Raw genomic sequence first — 25010 nt, forward strand, 5'->3', positions numbered from 1 at the left:
TTTCTCAGCAATAGTGTAGGCGATACCCAGAATCAAATAGCATTCTTCCAGTGAAAGTATCTATAATTCGAGCTTTTTCCCAGCCTAAGTTCTGGCCGCTGTTGCCGGCATTCAAATAGAGAGAGCGACAGAGAAACAGCTCAAGCAACAGTTGTGGGGGAGAGCGAGAGAACCTGATAATTCAGACATTTTCTCTTAACCCCCTAGGTGGCCCCCACCGTGTGCGGCAGAGTGGGACAGAGAGCCTCGGAGAGAGATAGAGAGCTGAGCAGCGACGTCGGCAGCGGAGCGACGTCTCGATTTGCTCGTTCGTTCGCATTCACAAGAATTTCACCGACATTTAGTTTAGTACCGTTTTTGGCTGCAGTCGCACTACGGACAGTTTATTCTAATTGTGTGCTACCATCCATACAAATTATTGTTAATCGCTAACGATATTAACTACACATTTTAAACGCTATTATCCACGGGCCCCGAGCAAAGCCATTTTGAAAGCGGTTCTTCCATTCAACACACCACACACGAAACACACATACAAAATTCAATTAAATCAATTGAAATCGCAATCAAGTCCAAAACTAAATAACTAAATGGTAAACGTTGAAATCCAAATAAATAATAACTATTTTCTATGAAAATCGAGTGTTTCCGAATCGGGAAAAAAAAGTTATGTTAATAATTCAATTAATGTTAACGCCAAATATATAATCCGACAAGAAGAGCGCATGCAACAAGTTAAATCCAGCCAACCGGCCAACAGTTGTAAACCAAGTTAGATCCGTACACAGATACACCAATACCATCACACGAACGAGCGCCCGGTATACACACACAAGCACACACCACACCACACCACACACACACACAGACTATAACAATGTCAAGTGAAAACATTCTCTGGAAGCAACAGGTTTCCCCTTAATAAGTGTTATAAAGAAGCAACAGTCATCACCCAGAACTGTTCGTTTGAAAAAAAAAAATTAAGTAAAGTAAAGAGAGAGGTAGCCAGAGAGCGCGAGAATTAAAGCAAGAAGATAAAATACGAAAAAAGTAAAAAGCCAGAGAAAAGAGAAAGAAAGAGAGAGGAGCCAGGCACAATAAAATCATACGAAAATAATAGAATAATAAGCAAAAAAAAAAAAAGAAAAGAAAAGCAAAGAAGACAGTTTTTAAGTGGGTTAAAATACATAGAAACAAAAACAACAACAAATTAGTGTGACTGCAAACCAAGTGGAACCGAGAATCAAACCAAAACCATCCCCAAAACCAACCGCAAGATCCAACGGAAAAGAGAGTTCTTAGAGCGCTGAGATCCGCATAGCGCGAAGAACACCTCCAAGAACCATGGAATTCTACGATGGCGACCTCAAAGATATATGGGACTCCGACTTAGATCCGGTAAGTGTTTCCTCCCCAGCAAAAAAAAAAAACACAAAAACTCGTACCCAAGGCAGGCATGCCTCACTCTATCAGGCAAGAACTATTGATACTTGAGAGCTTTTATTACAGCAGGTAATGCTAGATATGGAGGTACTACTCTATGTGAAAGTTTGAGCACAAATCGATAAGAAAATGTTCGTTAATATTAAAGATAGGTAACAACACACTGAAATGAGTGTGGAAATGACTTAGCCAAGTTAGGCTATGCTACTAACCTCTTTGTGAACTCTAGAAACCCCCCCGATCTTTGACCAGACCTCACGATTATTAAGTCATTTTTGTATTTTTCTTTTTATATGTGTGTTGTACGAGAATCGTGTTGTGCTTCTCAGAAAACGAAATTGCATTTAAAAATCCAAAGAAAAACACTTTAATGACCCACATTAAGCTTATCAGTTTCGGGAGACGAAAGAAACGTGAACTTACACATATTCATGAGCTGAATTCCAAGTATGATGATCGATGTGAAAAACAACAAATTAATGGTATGATAGGGTCCCCCTTCGTAGACTCTTTAGCTAGTTTTCTTTTCTTTCTCTGCATATTAAGTAGATCGGCAGTTTTATATGTATGCGATCACCTAAGAGAGCTGCGCCGCTGCGATCACCTACCAAAACTGGCCTACGATCAAACCTGTCCCAAGGCAGACTCATAAAAATGTCCGCTCACCGAACGACCAAAAGGAAAAAAAAAGAATAGTGAAAAAGAAACCAAAATCTAATCGAATTGCCCTGCTACCACCAGACACCAGCAATATACAACACACCCAGAATCAGTCTCTTTTTTTGTTTGGTTTTCTTGTCTTGTGGAGGACGTTTCTAGAGCGCCGAGCCCAAAATGGCATTACCCAACCTTACCAAAACTTTGCAAAATATGATATGATGAATCTCTCTGAACCGAACAAAGGAGAGGTCTTACGTTTTCCCCCTTTCAATGGAAAATACAATTTTTAGTGTCTTTCTGTGTTCAAATATATCGATTTACATTGTTTTTTTGTTGTGATAAGAAGCCTCCTTCGGTTATATCTGGCATTCGGGAAGTATTTTTTGTTCGTAACTTAGAAGTTTCGCGCTGTCCCCCACACAGTTGTTTTCTGTTAAGCGATAATGATAATTGGAGTTTTCCAAGAAATTAAAAGAAATTTATCATTAGCGAACGATACTCTCGTATCACCACCCCCGCACACTCATACGGGGGTACAACAAGCGTGAAATGTTTCAATATAATGAAATGTGTGCCCTGTTGAGCTTCGTTTTTGGAGTACTCCGCATAGATGTAGATGTCGTCGTAGTCGTCTATTGCTTATCGCTGCGGAAACAGTAATGAATACATGTCGTTCGTCCGTCCGCCCATCCCTGTCCGTCCGTCTATCCGTCCGTCCGTCTCTGTCCGTCCGCTTGTTTCACTTGTTCTTGCTGTTGTAGAGGAAGCACTAGTGCTGCTATGGCCGAGCACAAAAGAAGAATCTATTACGGCATGGACGGAGGAGGAGGACACATGCGGAGTTGATAAGCGGCCGAGACCGAGTCGCCGCTATCAGCTGGTCTAAATGCAAAGTAATGACTTTGCTGCTGCTGCTGCTGCAAGTCAACAGAGTGTGGCCCGTCAGTGTCATTACTATTAGGAGATAATACACACGACTCGACTACCCGACTACTCGACTACCCGACTTGACAATGTAAACGTAGGGACGACAGAAATAGGCCCAGTGCCCGGGAAAATGCGCGTGCAGTTTTTTTGTTATTTGTTTTTGCTGCGTTTTGCGTTTTTCCCGCCGTAAGCGGTACAATGTACCCGTAGCTGTACCCGTACCCGGGGCGTGCGCTCAATTACCTCAGAAGTATCTCAAACGACTGCGTGTTTGTGTTTTCTGTATAATAAATTATTGGTTTATAGGGCCCAGTCGCCGATCTAATACTCTTTAAACCCTAGGGGAAGAGAGATCAGGTCAAGATACATCCATGGGTACATACATATATGCAATATCAGTGTTTATTAAACCCAAATCCAATCAGTTTCTGATTTTCGCATTATTTTTAATATTATTAACTATCACATTCTAAAGCCTCTTCGGGCATTTATCAACAATCTTATCTCAAAGTATTTTGTAACCAGACAAAAACAAAGCAAAAAATAAACCTTCCCCCCAGATAAGACCTGAAATGCCCAATTTTGATTAGGCTAGCGTACCGTTTTTCCACTTAAGTGGGGGAAAAAAATAAATAAATAATAATTAGGATGCCATGGGATTTTTTTGAAAATAAACCAAAACAAAAAACTAAAAATAATCTATAATCAATTTTAATAAAGGAGGAAGCCAAGCAAGGCAGGCAGGGGCCTCAATAAGGGTATGAAATTTTCCAGTCCCATAGGAGACTAGCAGGTCTTGAGAGACCTCCGATAATGTCACGTGCTCTGCATTGCCGAGATTCCGATCATTGTTATCAAGAGCTAGAAAGAAAACCCCCTTCCCTTTCATTCAGAGATCTTGGCTGGAGTGGTTCCCCTATCAGTTGAGAGCAATGAAGAGTTGACATAGCAGAATCATCATTGCCGGGCCCCGCACAATCTTTAAAGCTTCATACAAATAAATACTATAAACGTATATACGTCTATATGATAGATCGGGGGAATTCTGTGGAAATCGATTCGCAGGGAAAAGCCAATAAGTATGATCGCCGGGTCATCCATTTAAGCTCTGATGGGTCTCTACCGAGAATAGCAATTCCTGGGACTTTTCGAAACAAACAAATAATTTTCAGTGCAAATATTATACATGTTGAAGTTTATATTTAACGACTTTCGATTCTCTGGTCCAGCCTTGATAAGGAAATACTAAAATATTTGCTGTCGAAAGTCTGAACTTTCTGTTTAAATTTTCATATACTGACGATAAGACCCTGTTGAGGCACATGGAAACACAAAATGCTTAATTAGGCGGATTTAGAACTTAGCTAATCTTCTATATAGCTATAGGCGAGCTGGTCTTATATATATATATTCGCAGTAGTGTCTGAAAGGGTTGACTTGGAAGAAAGGGAAACTCAAGAGGAAGTACTCACTGGAAAGATTGACTTGATAGACTTAAGCTAAAAGGCCTTGAGATTGTCGCCAGTCTTACCTCGAAGTAGAAACTCTTGACGGTAGAGATTACCTTGGGCCAAGACGGAAAAAAAAGGTAAACTGCATTTCGCCTTCACAAAAGAATGCTGACCAAAGTGGAAAGATGGCGACTTTCCTAAACATATACATATAAATAAATGTTGTTATGGCCAAATCCGAGAGTTCCGAATATTGCAGCATTAACAATCAAGTGGCTACGATGGAAGCCGAGAAGTCAGCAACTTTTTTCGTCTTCCAGCAAAAGATATTCTTCATATTCTTCTTTTTTTACATTTCTAGAGCTCAATTTTTGTTTTTAGTGGGTTAACTTTCGCTTATATAAGCAGAAAAGGGCAGCACACAAGTTGGCAAGAACCCATAGGCCAAAGGGGGCGTGCATAATGGCATTAGCAATTTCTTGTTGGCCAATTCGACTCACCGCATGGTCTATGGGGACAGTGTGACCAGTGCAGCGTGCATCGAAGTGTTTGAGGTTAGGTTGAAAGTATCTAACGGGCCCAATGCAAGACCCGCTACTTAAAATGCACGCGAGAATACGCTTGGCAACAACAAGAAGCGGAACAAAAAAAGAACGTGCTTGGCAACAGGGTCTCGAGACTCTATGACGGAGACCGAGAGTTGTTAAGAGAGCGGCGGCGGCGGCAGCACATTTGAATAACTAGTTCGAGCTTATGCACAATACTTTCAATATGGTTTGGTCTATCAGCCGCCTTGGCGTATTGCTTAACTTTGACATTTCCAATGAGCGTTGCTTGCCAGAGGAGCTGCAATCCGCGAAACAGGTTAAAGCCCAAAGCGAATGCAAAGACCCAGAGAGACTCTACCACTGCCTCTACCTCTACCTCTAGCCTATTGCAAATTTAGCGCGCTCCAGCGACACAATTTCTATGCCAAAAGTCCAAACATATGGCGGCTCAGAGCAAAAAGCGCGCATAATTAAATTTGTGCAAACGCACACACACACAAACAAACACTTGCACGCCCACCTACATAGTATTCGCTTACATGTGCTCCGGTTCGCTCCCCAATCTCTCTCTGTATTTCGTCTATTTTGCCCATTCATTCGCCGTTCCATTCATGCGGACTTGCACGCGCTGCGCCATGCAGGATGCGCAGTGATGTCCACTCTCTTTGGGGCTCCCGCTCTTTGGGGGGCGCTCTCTCTCTTAGGCAAGAGTAGTGGGCGGGCGGCCAGCTGTTTGCGGTTTGTTTTTGACGTCAATGTCAGGGGACGACGACAGGACGTTGTTGGCAGGCCAGACCAGAGTGTGAATTATTCATGGACTTGCACTGAATTTACAATATGTTACAGCTTTCCAAGATGAAGAGAGAGAGTGAGAGAGAGAGGGGCAGACCGCCTCGGGGGACCTTCTTGGGGGCGGCGTAGTAGAAGTAGGCGTGGGCGTAGCAACATATTGCGAGCGCTAATGAAGTGTTATACGATAAGTGTAACAGCAGGCAGCAGGCAAAAGGCTACGACCAGGAAGCAACAGTTGGAGGGCTTAATAAAGGCAAAGGCGTTGGAGTAACAAAGGACCAGAAAGATGGCTTTAAGATGACAAAAACAAACTTGGGGTCAAATGTTGTATAGCTAAGGCCTGGCACTACTCTTCTATTAAGAATTCTTTAGTTAAAAAACTCGTATTTCTAATTCTATAGGTCCTTTAACATTATATTTAGAAGATCATTATCCTTTAAGCAGTTCTATTGAAGTATAATATCATAAGACGTGACACCAAATCGATCATTTGAAACCCCTTTTAAGGGAACCCCCCAGAAAGTCGTTCTAAAAACCATTAGAGAGTCATAACTTTAAGGCCTAGAATTTCGTAATTACCCCCACTAACACAGCCTAGCTGACAGGCGGACATTTTTCATGCATTATCTTTCCAAAGAAACCTTGAAAGTGAATTCATTATGGGTTCCACCAATAAGGTCGCCCCAGTCAGGTCTCTGTGACTCATCCGAGCATTGCCAAATTGGGGGTTATGTCTGTTTTGCATATATGCAGATGTTCAAAGCGTTTGTGAAAGGCACCAACCAACCAGCCAGCCAGCCAGACCACTGTGGATCTCCACGATGAGCCCCCACAATCCAACACCCGAAAGATAGGCTGTCTAGCGGATTAGGATAACTGCAAATTGTGGGGGTATCTATGGAGGAGTCTTTGGGTCTCACCTTTTGCTTATTTTTCCTTCTCCTTTTTTATTTGTTGCTTTTGGTTTACTTTCACAACGATTTCCGTTTGGCAAATTGTTGGCGATGACGACGTCGTCAGGCGTCGGGCTACTGCTGCTTACGTACTTTCCTCGCACAAACATATGTTGGCGATAAGCTAAGCCCGCCCTCTGGACACACACACGCCCCCGCACAGCCTTCTCCTCGGGTTTGCGCTTTTCGCTGTCTATTTTTATACATATTAGGTTATATTTATAACGAAACGAACGAGGAGGACGTCACAGAGAGTCCCTGTTGCTGTTCCTTCGCAGTGCAACGCTGCGTATACGTTATATTTGGCTTGTTCTCAATTAGCCAATTTGCATTGCATTCTGTACGGCAGATCGCGCTGGCCAATTCGCACTTTCTTTTCAAGGCAAAAGGCATTTGATGATGATGATGATGGCCATTTACATTGTAGCCTCATTTACCATTTACCACGCTCACGAAAAAAACGAAAAACGAAACCGAAGCGGGGCCAAAACCGTAGCAATTTTTCAAGTTAAAAGGCAGTTCAGTTTGGTTTCTGCTCTTTTTTTTTTTGTGAATTGTGGGAGCGCACCTTTCACTTTACCAACACCAACACCGGGCGGCGAATGATGCAGCCTGGGCATAAAAATTGAAAAGAAATAAAAGACTCTGCGGCTAAAAAATGCTGTGCACAACCGCCACACAAAGAAAACGATACATACATAATGATCTGCACACGCACACTGCTGCAATTTCAGTTTCAGTCTTTTTTTTTGTTTTTTTTCTTTTTGTTTCTTTTTAAATGTGAAAGGTTTTCGCTTGCTGCAACATTATTTAATCAATCCAAAATTGTGGAGCAAGCAAAAAAAGCTTAAAAATCGACAAAAATGTATAGACAAAAAAAAATCAAAGCCAAAAGCAGGAGATAAAGAGGTAGAAAGAAAGAAGAAAGAGGAAAGAAAAAAACTATAACCAGTTTAATTATTTTATGAAATTGTATGTTTGTGTAGCTCTTTTTCACCCTTTCCTGGTTATATTTTTTTTGGGGAGATAAAGAGAGAGAGAGACCCAAAGACTGGAAATTTGAATAAAATTGTATAATGGGCAATCCGGGGGACCCGGCAACACCAACACCAACACACACACAACACACTCGTCCGAACATGTGTATGTTAATTTTGTGCCGTAAGATAAAGAAAAACCCCTCCGGCGGCTTTTTTTATTATTTCACCTTTATCGTTTTCAAAGTAGCTTGCTTGATTGGGTCCCAAAAGTGACGTGCGACACCTGGCCGGAGGAGCTAAACTGAAGAATTGAAGAACTGGAGAACTGAAGAGCCAGAAGAACCGTTCTCAGAGAACGATTCTTTGGCTCTGCACGTGACAGCCGCACAGCGCAACAGGTTTTCGTGAATTGCCAGTTGAAAACGGGGTCAAGCGATTGCATTTCACAGGCTCACAAGCTCAGTCCCAGTCTCCCGTCTCCCGATCGCCTGTTAAGCAATCGATTGCCATCAAGTTGGAGTTAAGCCGCTCAAGCGGTTTTTGTGGCTCAAGAGCCAGCCAGGCAGGCAGGCCACTCCAAACTCCACTGCTTTCCACTTGAGAAGGCGCCCTTAGCCATTTCCCCCGGTAAGCCGCTCTACGCTTTCATTGGAACACAACCACACAGACACAAATCGGAGAAGTGGCAAGGCTGGAGAGGCAAAGCCCACCTGAAAAACGTGCAACAAATGATGCTCCCAGGTACACGGTGAAAAAACATGATTAGAGCTTGCCATTCATAACTGTTACCAACTTGGAACTCTGCCAAAAGATGGGTATATATCCCAAGGAACTTTTATATATAGAAGAAAGTATTAATTATGTGTTTTCGGCACTTATAGATACTTGAAGTTGTAGCTTAGATACATTTTATTCACAGTATAGATAGATTTAAATATATTTGCAAGATACTTTGCCGTATAAATACTTCTATCTTTTATTTTATTTAACTTGAAAACCTAGACCCACCCTATAAGCCCTTATTATACACCTAAATCGGGCCTATAATATTCCATTTTTGGCAGTTAGATTTAGAACTGGCATTCTTGGCTTTTCCCCAGGTGTATAATTGCGGCAGCACGCTGTCCCCACCTGATCCCCAGCCGCTAACAACAAAAGAGGTAGCAAATGCCTGCGAGCATTTTTCGCTGTCTTTTTTTTTTGGCTTTCTTCTTTCTTTCTTTCATCATCTTCATCATCATCATCATCATCATCATCATCATCATCGTAATCATCATCGGCAGCAACATGCCAAGCAGCATACATATTTGTATACAGCTCGATGAGTGTATATTCGTACGACTCTGGGCTGTGTAGCTGTATCTGTATATCTGTATCTGTGTTGTGTTGCCCGTTTTGGTAGCATTTTTCAAGAATTGCTAATTCTCAACAATTCCCCGAGGTTCGTTGAACTCATCATAAACACACACACAACATACACACACCGACACCGACACACACATTTTATTTACGCTTCTCAGTGCGCGTATACTGCTTGCTGATTCTTGGCCCGATGTGTACCGGTGACGGCTAAAATGCGGAAAAAGCACTTGTGTATTTGTGTGTTTTAATGCACTGCCCAAAAAGGAAATACAAAGAAAAAAAAAATAAATAAATACGTTAAATAAAAATGCGAGGGCAGGCCCACCAGTATTAGCATAATGAGCAGCAGCTCTCCTCAATTCTTTTGGCATTCCATACACTTTCGTTGGCTTTGAGAATTTCTGAATTATAGTGTAGTCATCGAAAGGCAGTAGTCGCCTTTTGGAAGGTGAAATTGCTACTTTCTTTAGCATATTGCCAATGTTTTTGGTAATTACAAAAAGCTTTTATGACTTTACTAGGCGATTTAGGAAATGATTTTGTTAATGTTTTAATGTTATGACTACTGCCTGGGGTTTGAGGTTTACTTTAATCATTAAAACCGAATAACTTTCTTATTTTGTTGCCATTTATTATGGCATTACATGAGTAATAAAGTTTAAATACTAATTTAAACTATAATTCTCTTTGCAAATATTTAAAGATTATTTCACAAAGCCTTGTTTATCCCAGATCTACTTACAAGGGGCTCACCTTATAACTGAATCACTACATACTTCATTGGTTAATCAGCGCTTGTGGGATTGGCAAATATATTTAATAGGCTGGCTGACTCCACTGACACACTTTTCTACTTCCAATTGAATCATTTTCATTTTGCCAAAGCAAACAATAAAGCTTATAAGTCTGTGATCTTGCTAATAAAATGAATTTTGCCAGTTTTATTATTCAAAATGTTAATTTAACGAACCCATTGTTCATTTAACTCTGGAAATTAGTTTAACGCATGAAAATTTATTCATAAATATGTTTTGAATTGGATCAAGGTATATTTAAAATGAAGAATTGGGATTATAATCTGAAAAAATATGAGCTAGTATCTCAATATATATTAACTATTATTTCTGAAATAGTTTAAATACGAGTTTGCTTAATATTTCTAGTAAAAGTAAATTTTAAACCAGTTAAAAATCTGTCCGTTAACTTTGGTTAATATTTAGAAACTTAAAAGAATAAACTGTTTATCGATCAGTTTACAAAATATAATGATTCTCTTAGTAAAAGCAAATTCATAACTATAGGTTCCTATACTCCATTAAATTTGGTTAATAAAACATATAATTATATATATATAACCGGAAATTGAGAAACCCCTATTGAATTTACAACCATTTTAACTTGCCATTAAATTTAACTGGCAGTTAAGGCACTTCAAAGTCTGAGTACCCTCCTGTTACGTCAAATTACCTAATTTTTTTCCTGTGTGCATAGCGATCACTCGACAAGTCTGCAGTGATTGGAACCGCCCTCGCACATACTCCCCATAAACATGGCATTGCTTACAGAAAATGCACGCGTGCAAACGGTAATCAATGTTTGGGTTTACGGCTACTATGTCTGCGAGCCAGTGCCTGTGCCGGGCACAAAGAACCCCGAGGAGAAGAGAAGACCCACCGAGAACCGGGAAGAATTGTACCTGCTTAAAGAGCCCCACAACATACATATGAACATACATACTGACATAGAGGAATACTCACACACATTGGGCCATCGTCGACGTTCCCTTTTTCTTTATGGCCAAAACTGGATTCCATTTGGCTCTTGGCTTAGAATGTGAACTTTGAAGAGTTGGTGCCGCGCCCGGCAATTTTACATACAAATGTGTTTTTAAAGCGTAATTACATGCACTTCTTTATCGCAAACAGACAGGCTGACTGACTGACAGACAGACAGACGCTCGAAATATGTATAGTTATCCGCGTGCATATTTGCCACAGAATGTGCCGGGGCCGCCTTTTAAAATGGGTCAGCAATTTATTGCCGTAGATTGCCGGGCGGCGACAATTAAGCAGCGAATCCAGTCCAAAAAATCTGGCACATACGGGATTACATCATCGTTCTGGTGGGGTCTTTTTTAAAAGTCTAAAAACAAATTTGGATGTTTTGTTTGTTTTTTTTCCCACCAATCCATTATTTTGGCGGCAAATAGAGAACACGAGAACTTGTTCTCCCGGCGATTCCATTTGACTTATTTGTGCTGCACTTTGAGTGATTTTCAAGGTCTGCGAAGCACTTCATTATAATTAATTACACTTTACACACTCCACTTCAAGCGAGGTTTAATTAAACTTTTTTGCAACAATTTATCAAACACTTGGCCAAAAACTCGATTAGCAACTTTAGTAGGACCAGAGCGAAGAGCGATGACCGGCGCTTGCTATCGATAGGTCCTTCTGGTCCTTTCGATAGTAGCCGGCTAACGGGGGGAAATTTAAAAAATTTCCTTTTGAAAGGTTAACTTCTTTAGGGCTTTAATTTACATTTCCCCATGATCAATTTAATATAAAATTAATTGAATAATCACAAGCAGGTGCTTTAATCTACCCCACCTAGGTAAAAAATAGAAAATAAAAAATTCCCATCACTGATTTGCAAGTCTCTCCAAAATAATGACTTAACAGTTGATAACTTGGCGTTCTCTCCACTGATTGCCAGGCCCCAACAACAATTATTTCAAGGGTACTGGAATCGCCGGAATGGGAATGGGAATCGGAATCGTGGTCGGACGGTAAAATGTCTTCTGATAAGATTGACAACAAAAATATATTGCATAGTCCCCCATAGAAGAGGCCACATGCATGGCAGGTCCGATCTGCTTTATATATGTGTATTCTATTCCTCCAAACCCAAACCGAAGCCAAATCAAATCAGTTTTTTTTATAAATATATACAAGTACTTATATAACTTTTGAGCTATCTGCATGGCTCGTGTACCTGTTGCGTTTTTGGGCGTGCGATTCTCGTGTGATTTTGCCATAGGTCGTATATAAGTATATTGCCAATTGTACTTTTGTTTTTTGTTTAATTATATAAGCGTGCTATCGCTGTGCAACACGACTATGAATTACTTTTGTACATTAACTAATTGCCAAACCATTTGTTTGTTTCCATTTTTGTTTTGTTCTGTTTTACAGGAATCCTTGAAAATTAGCCCCGATCACGATATGCACGACTGGCTGTTCGATCGCGACGTCAAGGATGACACCGTCATACTCCACGACAAGCTCATCTCGGATGCCCTGCTCAATGGCACACAGCCGATCAAGACGGAGCATTCCTACAGTCTCAACAGCGACGTTGATTCCCTGCCCGATTCTCCAAAAAGCCTGCAGGCTAAGATCGAGGGTATGTAATTTAAAATATCCTTTCTCTATTAAAGAAAAATATATATTTATATTTAAATGAAGAAATCTAATAGAAAGATATTAATATTCAATGAGATATTTATTATTTTTATCAGGATAATTGTTTAGCTTTTATTTAAAGTTTAAAATTTATATTTGGTTATCGACATGTTTTGTTTATAAGCTTTTAAATCTGCCCAAATAAATTATTAATATCCTTGAAATAAAGTTCTCTTTTTCCTGTAGAATTGTAGCTTTATAGATCTGTAAATATTACAATTTTCCGATTAAAACGATGACGCTTATCAATAATTTTGACAATTGCATCCCAGAACTTTTTTGGTGGACAGACTTGTTTAGGCCCCACCGAAAAGCAATCCAAACACAGTTGGCAGTTGGTTTAATTTAGGCCATGTACATAGTGAAAACAACCCGCTGACAAGAATTAAAAAAAAGAAAACAGAAAAACAGTTTCTGGTCCGTTCTGTTCTGTTTTTTAGTGTCGCGGTAGCATTTAGCAATTTAACGCAGTACTCGTGCATGAAGTTCTGTACTTTGACGCGATATCAGTTGTTCGTATGTATGGGAGCGCAAACTGTGTATAATTGCTTCTCTTTTTTTTTTTTTTTTTTGTATTTTTCGAGCTGTTATTATTTGTAATTTTATGGAAACTGTACGACAACTGTGTAAATAATATTAAAACGAATTTATTTTTCGTGTAGTGGGTGCCAGTTGTTGGTGAGGTGGGCAAAGTTTTGCCAGAAAAAAAAAATTGTATATAAAAACTGAAACAACAGAATATCAAAGGCAAACACAAGTGCAGCCCGGGACACTGACGCGTGCGCCTAGGAAAAGTGATCCACAGACTGTGTACTAAGTGTGTTTGCATAGTTACAGACGAAGACTACTTAGAACTCGGATTCTTGCATAATAACATACATAATCATAATGTGGGTTAGACGCAATAATATTTACCTGGCATATTTGCGCATATTCTGTGCTATTTGATACCAAAAAAAACAAAAAGGAATTTGAAAATAAAGGTGGCAGCAAATACATACACTCATGTGAGCTAATTATTTTATTTTCGGAAAAAAACGCTATTAAACCAAGACCAATTTAAACCGATTCTAACTGCCTTTAGCCCAGGCAAAGTAATTAAAGAAGATAATCGAAAGTGTGATTATAATTAAAGTCAATGCTCTTTGGTTAATCCCTTTTTTTTTTATGAAGTCTCAGCTAAAAGATCTAATAAATAATTAAGCAAATTATAAAGAAAATATTGTAAGAGAATATTTTTACAAAATATTGTACATTCTGAAATGTAATTTTAAATACAAAGTTGAGCCATGGAGACAAGGGGCTTTATAGACCGTTATTGCTTTTGATAATAACGATATTTTAACGTAGCGATATTTTTCGATATTTAAAAATTCGATTACAAAGCTTTACGTATTTTTAATATTGTCTTGGACTAGATCTTTGTGTGTTTTTAGCTTAATTGTTTAGTGTACCTGTAATCCTCAAGAATGTGTATTGTATATATATTTTTTTAATTTTTTAAATCTTCTTGAAGCCATAAAAAAATGTGTATTATGTGGAAGCCTTGCTCACCTCTAACTTATCTTTTTTAAAGCCCATAAATTGTTGTAAATTGTAAATTTGACTAAAAAAGGCAACCTAAATATTAAATAAGATATTTTATTATTTTTATTATATTAAAAAAATTTCAGTGACTAAAACTAATTAATTTTTTAAATTATTTTTGTATCTTTTGTCTCCCCTTAGACATGGACGACGAGTGCTATCCCGCCATTTCACTGAAGACGGCCACCAGCGGGCGTGCGACCATCGACCCCAAGTGCCTCACCCTCCACGTCCCGCCCACACATGCCACGCCCAGCAGCCTGAGCCGGCTGAGCAGCAATCCCGCCCTGAACGCCTCCGTTTCCGTCGCCGAGTTGACGCGATCCGGACTACAGAGCCTGCAGGCGCAACAGTCGCACGGACACGGCTCCAGTTCCGGCCACGTAGTGGTGGCCTCCCTGGAGCACTTTCAACTACCTCAGCACTTGTACCACAACGACTGCAGCTCCTCGGTGTCGTCTGTGAGGGACGGCAGCATGTCGCCAGACATTTGCTCGGACATCGAGATCGACGAATCGGTCATCAAGGATGAGCCCATGTCGCCGGACTCTAGCTGCCCCGCCAGTCCCACATCGCAAGCGAGCAGCTCGCAGCATCAGCACCAGCTCAACCTTAATCTGGCCCACCTGCAGACGGAAATGCTATTCGAGCAGAAGGTGAGATGAAGGTTTTTTTTAAGGAAACCTCTAAAGATAAAGAGAAAACTTTGAAAATTATAGAAAATATTTATTTTATCATTTTTATTTTTCCCCCTCAGCACGGTGGCCTTTTGTTGACCGCCAGCAGCAGCAACAACAGCAACAGCCTCATCAAATCCCAGCAACGCCAGCAACAGCATCTCCTTGGCCAGGGCGATCTGCTGATGACCAAAATGGAGATCAAGAGCGAGAAACAAAATGCCAGCAACAGCAGCAATAGCAGCAGCAGCAGCAACAGCAGTGCCAGCAGCAGCTCGGGAAAATCCCATGGCCATGGCTATGGTATCCCGCTGACGCCACCCTCCTCCCTGCCCAGCGACGACTCCGAAGGTAACTTGACACCGGAACACTTGTTTTCGCCACTGTCGCCCAACGCTTCCGTTTCTATATCCGTGGCCAATGCAGCCGGCGGCGAGTCAACCGTGCGAGTCAGCCGCAATGCTGCCGGCATCACGCGCTCCGCCAGCGCATCCGGATCCGGATCCAGCTCCAGCACAACAACGACAACGACACGGCAGCCGATCCACACGCCGTTGATTAGTTCACAGCCGGTAAGTGTGATCAATAAGCTCAGGGAACAGGTGTGGAAGAGCAAACAATAAAAATTGCAAGACAAAAATATATATTTAAAAAAAATAACAGCATGGTAAATTCATACCTTAAGCCTAATAAGTAACTTAAAAAATAAATAATAACAATAAAAAAATATACTAACAAAAAGAAGGTTAAATTAAAGTACTTCAAAATATAATAGAAAACAAGTATTTGTAAAAAGAAGTAAATGAAAATAACATTTCACAGTCACCATGCTTATTTTTTGCACTATAAAAATGGATTAAAAAGAAAATATTATACATAAAATAACAATACTATCTACGATCTATTTTTATAAGAATTCCATTGAAAAAAGTCATTTCAAAATATAATAATGAATTCTCAGAAGATAGTAAATAGTATAATAATATAATCTTAAAGCTGATAATAGTTGTTTTCTTATGAAATTAAATAGAAAAACAAAGCAATTCCACAAACTAAACTATATTTTATAGATTCTAAGGAATTTGATTATTTTTTATTACAAAATTATTTATTTATTTATAAATATAAAAATATTAAATATATAAAGAACCCAGTAATAATATTCTAATATTAAAATATAATTATATAATTTGCAGAAGGGTTCCACGGGCACACTTTTGCTGACGGAGGAGGAGAAACGCACTTTGCTGGCCGAAGGCTATCCAATACCGCAGAAGCTTCCACTAACCAAAGCCGAGGAGAAATCACTCAAGAAGATTCGGCGTAAAATCAAGAATAAAGTGAGTTACCTCAGAAAAATAAAACCCAACCCAGAAAGAAAATATAATGTAACCATGGAAATCTTACAGATCTCTGCTCAGGAAAGTCGGCGCAAGAAGAAGGAGTACATGGACCAGCTGGAGAGGCGTGTCGAGATCCTGGTCACCGAAAACCATGACTACAAGAAGCGCCTCGAGGGGCTGGAGGAGACCAATGCCAATCTACTTAGTCAGCTGCACAAACTGCAGGCCCTAGTTAGCAAGCACAATGTGAAAAAGTCCTAAGGCCCCAAGGTTTCTGGTTTCCCGGAACTTGAGGTTCAACTTTGCCCCCCGCCTTCCCGAGATATTTGTAGATTTTAATAACAGTTTTTCGTTCGATTTGAGATCAGTCCTGGAGTTCCATTAGGAGGAGTCTTTGTTTATTTTTTGATGTAAGAATTTATGCAACGACTACGATGATGAGGAAATTTTAAATGAGAATTTTTTATGATCGGCTTTTTGGTTAGCACAAAGCGGTAAACATTCCCCTCGCCCCGGCCCCTCCACTAAAAAATTATATATCTATATATATATACATATTCCGCAAGATTTAGCTCGTATATTTAATGTGTATGTATGTCCTAGCCACTACTTGTAGAACCTCTATATAATATTATAGCTATATATATATATGTATATTAGTCATGCATTCCTGTTATATAAACTTTGATCTAGGCTGCAACTACAACAACAATTACAATTACAACTACAATTAAAATCGAGAAGCTCAAAACAGCAGAAGCAGCCAATCCAGAGAAAGAAGCGTCTAAAGAGAAGCTAAAATAACAATAATTGTAATGAAACAAACAAACAAAAAAAAAAAAGCGAAAACAACAGACCAAAAAACGAAAAACACATAAAAAAAAACAGCAAACAGTAGTAACGAAAAGTTTTAAAAAAATATATAGAAGATGCTGCGGAGCTCTAATTAAATATCTGAGAGAGCGCAGCCACAATGATGTGTGTACATTATGTTTTAATAATGATTGAATGATTGATTTGAACGAAGGAAAGACGACTCTCGGAGCTCAATCTCTGTGCTTTGTCTTTGGCATATGACTCTTGTTCCTTTAAACGATATTTCTCAACGAAAAACGAGCTGAAAATGAATGAAAAAAGCAAATAAATACCTAAACAATTCCATACTATAGCTCTTACTTAGGAATGATTTTACATAACGAACTATATATGTCAGCATTTAAGTTTCACTTCGTTTGTTTACTACCAGCAAGCAGGCCTCAGATCGAAATGCACGAATTTATTAACCAGAATTCGCTTACGTTTCTCCACCTGTTGCCGAATTATTTCAACAATTTCCGAGCCAATTATTAAAATCAATTATATATTGTTTGTTAAGTTTTATATTATAAGACACGGCGGCTGCACACGACGAACCAGAAAGAAATGAATCGAAGAAACTAAGCAGAAATCCAATCAATAATTCAATCAATGATTTCTTGTTTCGTTATATTTTTTAACCCATTTTTGAGCTTTACGTTTTTTAGTGCAATCTTCTTTTCGGGCAACAAACAATCATATTTTCTCGCAGAGTTCTGAATGAGTCAATCTAGTTTAAATTTTAGTTGAATTTATTATAAACAAAATTACTTAAACGAAATTTGTAAGCGTAACACGATGATTTCTTATACATAAAATACACTCTAGTTTAGCTATGTTTATTATGTGTGTCTGTATGTGTGTATAAATCAAGCGGACGAAGTTGTGCAATTGTTAGTAAAATAATTAAAAAAAAAAAAGCAAAAGGAAACTTTAGAGAAAATGAAAAATGAGAAAGAGAAAACGCTTGTGTGCAATGACAAACAAACATTTTTTATTATAAAGTGCGTTCAAGAAATGTAAAACCCTAAACATGGAAAGTAAATAAATACATTATTATATATTTATATGTATATATATATACAAGTATAAATAATGTACGACGACTATATACTATTTTTTGGCTATAGCATTTTTAACGCAATTATGCATATATTGTATGTTAAAAGTTGAAATTGAGAAAAAGAAAAACATAAACCAGAAAATACATAAAAAAAATTGTAAAACTTTTGACGATTGGTTGCTGTAATTTTTTGGCAAAGGTAAAAGTGCAATTCCAAATAAAATTCATACGAACCATAACAACAGCAGCAAAATGCGATTTGTTTTCATTTTTTAATTATATATTTTTCAGGAATAATAAATTATATACATAAATGAGAACGTATTACTTTTATAATATTTTTATTTCTATTTTTATAAATATACAGCTTATTTTTATCTGCTTTCATCAGGAAAAGTTTTTATCAAACCCGAAGCATTTATTTTGTATTATTTTTAAAGCTAGTTGAATACTTTATATTTTTTTAAATATTTATTTTATTATTTATGTTACTTTCCTTGAACATTTTTAATTTAAACGCGCGCCGATTTTGATTATCCTAGTCCGTTAGCATGCATATCGATAACAAACATCGCACTAAATTCGATTCCAGCTAAATCGATTTTCACAACATCGGCATTTTACCATCACTAAACATCGCATAAAGAAACAAGAACAGAAAACAGAAACAAGAAACTGAAAACTGAAAAGTAAATTTACCGTGGTAAATTCTCCAAATTTAAAATGGGAAAGAAAAACAGTAAGTGGCGAAGGTCAAGAGCTAAATATTTAAGGAATGAAAATACTCAATTGTAACCGCAGAATATAAGCAAGAAGAGGAGAAGCCAAAGCCTGCGGCTGCTGCACCTCCGCCAGCACAACAACAACAACCACAACAACAACGTCAACCAGCAAGTAAGTGCAAGAAAATGCATATATAAATATGTACATACATACATATACACACAGATAGCTCGTATTTGCATTCAGGTCGTAAGTATTGTTGTTCCAGAAGTTTCTTATTTAAGGGGGAATCACCAACTTCGATGCAACTCTGATGAAATCACTTGTGCACTTGTGTGAAAAAACCTGTTGGAAAATGCTATTGGTACACATCATCCGTTCGTACATGTGTATATGTATAGTCCGCACACAAAAACAACAATTAATTAAGTCAAACTTTATTTTGGTTTGATAACCTTTCCCAATTACTTTGTTATCAGCGGAAACTAAACCCCAAGAGATGATGTTCTTAGCTTGCTAGAGATTATTATTACAAAATCTCACAATACGTTGCCTTTTTAGAGCATTTTTCGTTATTTTAAGGCGCGCAGGCATTAAATTTAGCTCTTGATCCTCTTGATAACCACAGGCTCTGGCCCGAGTACTTCTGCTGCTTCGGGCGGATGGCAGACCCAAAGTGGCCAGCAACAGCAAAGGTCCCAACAAGGCCAAGGATGGGGCGGACAGCAGGGAACTCAACAGCAGCGTGGGCAGCAAGGACAACAAGGCGGCTACCAGTCCAGAGGACCGCCACAGCAGCAGCAGCAGCAAGGTGGATACCAGTCCAGGGGCCCACCACAGCAGCAGCAGCAGCAAGGTGGCTACCAATCCAGAGGACCACCACAGCAGCAGCAGCAAGGGGGCTACCAGTCCAGGGGCCCACCGCAGCAGCAACAGCGAGGTGGCTACCAGTCCAGAGGACCACCACAGCAGCAACAGCAAGGTGGCTACCAGCAACGTGGACAGCAGGGACAGGGTCAGGGTTCCTACCAATCTCGTGGACCGCCTCAACAACAAGTCGCCTTGCCGCCGCAGCCTGCCGGCACTATCAAACGTGGTACAATCGGCAAACCCGGCCAGGTGGCCGTTAACTATCTGGACATAAACATGGAGAAAATGCCAGCAAAGGCCTACCATTACGATGTGAAGATCGAACCAGAGCGACCCAAGAAGTTCTACAGACAGGCCTTCGAGCAGTTCCGCGTGAATCAACTGGGCGGAGCCATTGCCGCCTTTGATGGCAGAGCCTCTTGCTATTCGGCGGACAAGCTGAACACTAAGACACCTAATGGTGAAGTGACTGTAAGTACTTTAAAAAGCGAATCATCCTAAGATGAGAGGAACTTTGGAACTATTCTAAGTGCTCTTCTTGAATGCATTTCAGGTGACAGATGCCCATGGTCGCACTTTGAAGTATACAGTGGAAATCAAGGCCACTAACGATTTGGAAATCGATCTAAACTCGCTGAGAAAGTTAGTAAAGATAAATATGTACTGGACAATATTAAAATTCAATCAATTCCCAGCTATATGTCTGATCGAATCTTTGACAAACCTATGCGGGCCATGCAGTGCCTCGAGGTAGTAATGGCCGCGCCATGCCACAGCAAGTCCATTCGGGCAGGACGCTCCTTCTTCAAGATGTCCGAGCCGGGCCAGCGTCGTGAGCTAGACGATGGCTATGAGGCTTTGGTTGGTCTTTATCAGGCCTTTATGCTGGGCGATCGTCCTTTTTTGAACGTCGACATTTCGCACAAGTCCTTTCCGATAGCCATGCCGGTGCTCGAGTATTTGGAGAGATATGGCCTGAAGGCGAAGATCAACCGGGACACCAATTTGGGTAATTCGCGTCGCTTCATTGAGCCGTTCTTAAAGGGCATCAATGTAGTTTATACGCCGCCACAAGCGTTTGGCTCGGCGCCTCGAGTTTACAAAATAAACGGGCTTTCAATGAATCCGGCCATTAGCCAGACATTTGAGGCCGACGGCAAACAAATCACCATTGCTAATTACTTCAAGGAACGCAACTACCAGCTGCAGTTTCCGCAACTCCACTGCCTGCATGTGGGACCTCCCATGAAGAATATTATGGTACCCATCGAGCTCTGTCGCATTGAGGCTGGACAGGCATTGAATGTAAGTTCTTTGTCCACTGAGATTCAATTTATTTCCAGCTCTAGCCTCCTTCTACTTACATTTATATTTTGTTCTTTTGCAGCGCAAAGATGGGGCCACGCAGGTGGCCAATATGATCAGGTTCGCCGCCACTTCGACCAATGAGCGCAAGGCCAAGATCATGAACCTGCTTAAATTCTTTGAGCACAATCTCGACCCAACCGTCAGCCGGTTTGGCATTCGCATTGCCAATGATTTCATCGTTGTGTCCACTCGCATTCTCAATCCGCCGCAGCTGGAGTATCAGGGCAACAGGTGGTGCCCGGTCAGAAACGGTTCGTGGCGCATGGACGGCATGCGGTTCCTGGAGCCCAAGCCCAAGGCTCACAAGTGGGCCATACTGTACTTTGATCCGCCGTACGGTCGTAAGATGCACTACAACCAGGTGAGCGACTTTGAGCGCCAAATGCTTTCCCAGTCCAAGACGGTGAGCGTGAGCCTGGCCGACAAGGCTGAAATTAGGACCTTCACGGACGAGCGCAATCTGGACGCTTGCTTTGGGGATCTCAAGAAGGCCCAGTGCGATCTGGCCTTTGTGATCATACCGCAGAACGGAGCCTCCTACGATGTGATTAAGCAAAAGGCCGAACTGCAGCACGGCATTCTGACGCAGTGCATCAAACAGTTTACCGTGGAGCGTAAGCTAAATCCCCAGACCATTGGCAACATCCTGCTGAAGGTCAACTCCAAGCTGAATGGCATCAATCATAAGCTTAAAGATGATCCTCGTCAGCCCATGCTCAAGAATGCCATGTTTTTGGGCGCTGATGTCACCCACCCGTCCCCGGATCAGCGTGAAATTCCGAGCGTGGTGGGCGTGGCTGCTTCGCACGATAAATACGGTGCCGCCTACAATATGCAGTATCGCTTGCAGCGCTCGGCTTTGGAGGAGATCGAGGATATGGAGTCCATAACCTTGGAGCATTTGCGTGTATATTACCAGTACTGCAAGTCGTATCCGGAGCACATTCTCTACTATCGTGATGGTGTGAGTGATGGACAATTTCCGAAAATTAAGAACGAGGAGCTGAGAGGCGTAAAGGCAGCTTGCGCCAAGGTGAGTTTAGGCTTGGATTCAGCAAACTTGATATCATTCGTTTCTTACCTTTACCCCTTTTGTGTTATAGATGAAAATCAATCCAAAAATTTGCTGCGTTATTGTGGTTAAGCGCCATCACACTCGCTTCTTCCCGAACGGCGAGCCTTCGCAGTACAACAAGTTCAATAATGTGGACCCTGGAACCGTGGTCGATCGCACTATTGTGCATCCCAACGAGATGCAGTTCTTCATGGTTAGCCACCAGTCGATCCAGGGTACCGCCAAGCCAACGCGTTACAATGTCATTGAGAATACAGGCAATCTAGATATTGATTTGCTCCAGCAATTGACCTACAATCTCTGCCACATGTTTCCACGATGCAATCGCTCCGTTTCGTATCCAGCACCGGCCTACTTGGCCCACTTGGTGGCTGCCCGTGGACGTGTTTATCTAACGGGGTAAGTTTCGCAGTTTTCCAGTGCTAGTTTATTTTCCTTTGAATTAATTTTCACTGTTTTTTTAAATAGTACAAGCCGGTTCCTGGATCTGAAGAAGGAATATGAGAAGCGAAAGATTGTGCCCGAATTTATGAAGACGAATCCCATGTACTTTGTCTAGGCAAAGAGTGAAACTCGAAAGCCTACTTCTCTTATTCTTTTATTATATTTCTTTATTGATTTATCACATTTCTTAAACCATATAAATACATATATTATATTGGATGTACTCTGTGGATTCCCTCAAGAGTTTTGAGCCTTGAAATTATATATTTCAATGCATTTTCTTTTTCTAAAGTGAGATGAAAATGCTCTTAAAGGAATCAACAAAGAATAAACCTTTTAAATATTCATTAATCACAAATAAAACTCAACTGAAACAGGAATTATAAAGTTAGACTTAGTTTATATTTATAGTTTTGGCGATACCCTTTTACATCGCATCGAAATGGAATCTGTGGGACTCTTGCAGACGCTCCTGCTTATCCTCGCGCTTCTCTTTGATGTACAGCACCAAGATGATAAGGACAATGACCAGACAAGTGCCGCCCAGTGCCACCACGCTCATTAGAATGAGTTTGCTGGGCGTGACAAACAGCTGGGCCTTCCAGTGTGTTGGCTCATTCAGTGGCTTTGGCACCACAATCATCTGGGAATTGGGTATCACCTGCGTCCAGTTCCGAAACTTGCTGCCCAGGCCAACGACCAGTTGGTCCACAAAGTTCGGCGTTCGCCCCAGACCAAAGCAGGTGTACGGCAGCTGCAGGGCAAAGTAGGAGGCCTGCGGTAGTTGTACACTGCTACCGCACTGCTGATCCCCGTCCTGGGTGATGGTGCTGTAGGTGATGCGGGGTCCTGGCAAATTAGTGCCATATGTGCGCTGCCTCCTGCCCAAGGCAGTGCGTCGCTCTGGATTTTGCTTGTTGTCCAGACCCGTCAGTACAATCACCTTCACGAAATTGGCATCATAGTCCAAGGTGTTACGGAAGGCCAGGGGCTGATATTTGCCCTGATCATTCTTCCGGGTGAGTATCACATCCAAAACGCCGTCCTGGTAGAAATCATAGAAGGCGCCCGCCACTGTATGGTTGCCCATCGGCGACAGAGCGTTCCAACGCACCTCGAATGTACGCTTCAGCGGCTTGTCGCACACAGTGCACGGCACGTTTTCCAGCAGGAACGTCTGCGTCACTGGCTTATCCACGTTCAGGGGCTGCAGGGTAACCAGCAGATCCGGATAACCATCCAGATTGAAATCGCCGCTCCTGGCCGTAATGGTCCTTAGGTAGACATCATCAGCTACAGGCGGCACAAACGTCCAGGTAACGCCCTGAGGGTCGCGAAAGTTGACATGAAGATTGTGGAAATCTTTTCCATTGTGCACGATAATTGAAGAGTTCCGGCAGCCCGAGTGGATGCAAAAAGGCACCACAATATTCTGCACGCCCTTCAGCTCAAAGTCCATGAAGACGGCCTGACCGACTTGGTAATCTTTTTCGCCGATTAGCTGGAACTTGATCTGGTGGTCATAGCTAAAGTTCTCCTGCTTGTCGGGCTCATCGATTCCATACCAGATCTCGTACGAGTCCTTTGTCTGCAGAAACAGATCGGCCAGGAAGTCCTCGTTGAGATCCAGATAGGCGTTGGCATTGGGAATGCTCAGCGAATTGCCTTTGATCTCCGTGGGCTCCGCCTGGTGCACCACCTGCGGCGGCTGTCGACTGCTGCTGAATATCCAAAAAGTGCGAACGCCATTCTCGTCCAAGCCATACAGATCGATGATCATGTCGCGATTAAAATCTAGGGCCATAACCTCGCCCTTGCTCCTGAATAGTGGCTCCTTGGAACATATGAGCTCGGTGGTGTTGCCCCAGTTAACGAGCACATCGTATGTATCGCTCCCGCTAGCCTTAAGGTTAACCAGCACATCCATCAGTGCGTCGCCATCAAAGTCTCCGGGAATTACGCTCACAATGGTCTTATCGGCGTAGTGGCAGTAGGGTCCCGCGGCGAGTAAGGGCTCTGTATCGTGCCCTGATAAAAGATGGCAATGAAGCTGTAGTATTTGTACATTGAACAGTCATTATCACCTACCGTAGAGAATCTGCAGCGTCTTCTGATCGCGTATGAGGAAAACGTCCGTCAGTTCATCAGAATTAAAGTCCCCGAAGGCAGCCACAATGCCCTCTTTGTTGGTGCCGAATACCTTGTCCGTGATGTCGCTGGCGTGGCTGGCTATACAGCCCAGTACCAGCACGAGCACCAGCAGCAGCGTGCTGTGTTTCGCCATGCCAATTTTTTATGCTTTTTTTACACTAACGATTTGCGTTTCTTTTGTTATTTGTACAAAAATCAATAGTGAATCAGATGTTGGGCTGCCAACTCGACGGCAGGGGAGAAATCGTGTTATCGATAACCAAAGCAGTTTTCC

General features: G+C 41.2%; 3 protein-coding genes across 4 annotated transcripts; 2 read left to right on the forward strand and 1 right to left on the reverse strand.

Moving 5' to 3' along the window:
- Positions 1-342: 342 nt before the first annotated feature.
- On the forward strand, positions 343-17283 carry CrebA (Cyclic-AMP response element binding protein A). Of its 2 annotated transcripts, XM_017178681.3 has the most exons (7): positions 343-1398; positions 12311-12521; positions 14309-14823; positions 14925-15195; positions 15271-15416; positions 16041-16184; positions 16254-17283. In XM_017178681.3, exons 1-7 carry the CDS (start codon positions 1345-1347, stop codon positions 16446-16448), a joined length of 1536 nt encoding a protein of 511 aa, XP_017034170.1. In that variant the 5' UTR covers positions 343-1344; the 3' UTR covers positions 16449-17283. The 2 variants fall into 2 exon arrangements, with proteins under 2 accessions (XP_017034170.1, XP_017034169.1); XM_017178680.3 differs by having other exon boundaries at positions 14925-15416.
- Positions 17284-18703: 1420 nt separating this feature from the next.
- Positions 18704-22804, forward strand: AGO2 (Argonaute 2). The gene is made up of 8 exons (XM_017178678.3): positions 18704-18844; positions 18907-18999; positions 19457-20169; positions 20252-20340; positions 20394-21003; positions 21086-22099; positions 22170-22540; positions 22610-22804. The coding sequence occupies exons 1-8, from the start codon at positions 18829-18831 to the stop codon at positions 22698-22700; spliced, it is 2997 nt and encodes a 998-aa protein (XP_017034167.1). The 5' UTR covers positions 18704-18828; the 3' UTR covers positions 22701-22804.
- Positions 22805-22965: 161 nt separating this feature from the next.
- Positions 22966-25008, reverse strand: LOC108083051 (T-cell immunomodulatory protein). The gene is made up of 2 exons (XM_017178679.3): positions 24674-25008; positions 22966-24613 (listed from the first exon to the last, which is right to left on the reverse strand). Exons 1-2 carry the CDS (start codon positions 24867-24869, stop codon positions 23013-23015), a joined length of 1797 nt encoding a protein of 598 aa, XP_017034168.1. The 5' UTR covers positions 24870-25008; the 3' UTR covers positions 22966-23012.
- Positions 25009-25010: the final 2 nt, after the last annotated feature.

Source organism: Drosophila kikkawai, chromosome 3L (genome assembly GCF_030179895.1).
Source record: "Drosophila kikkawai strain 14028-0561.14 chromosome 3L, DkikHiC1v2, whole genome shotgun sequence".
Classification (NCBI taxonomy): domain Eukaryota; kingdom Metazoa; phylum Arthropoda; class Insecta; order Diptera; family Drosophilidae; genus Drosophila; species Drosophila kikkawai.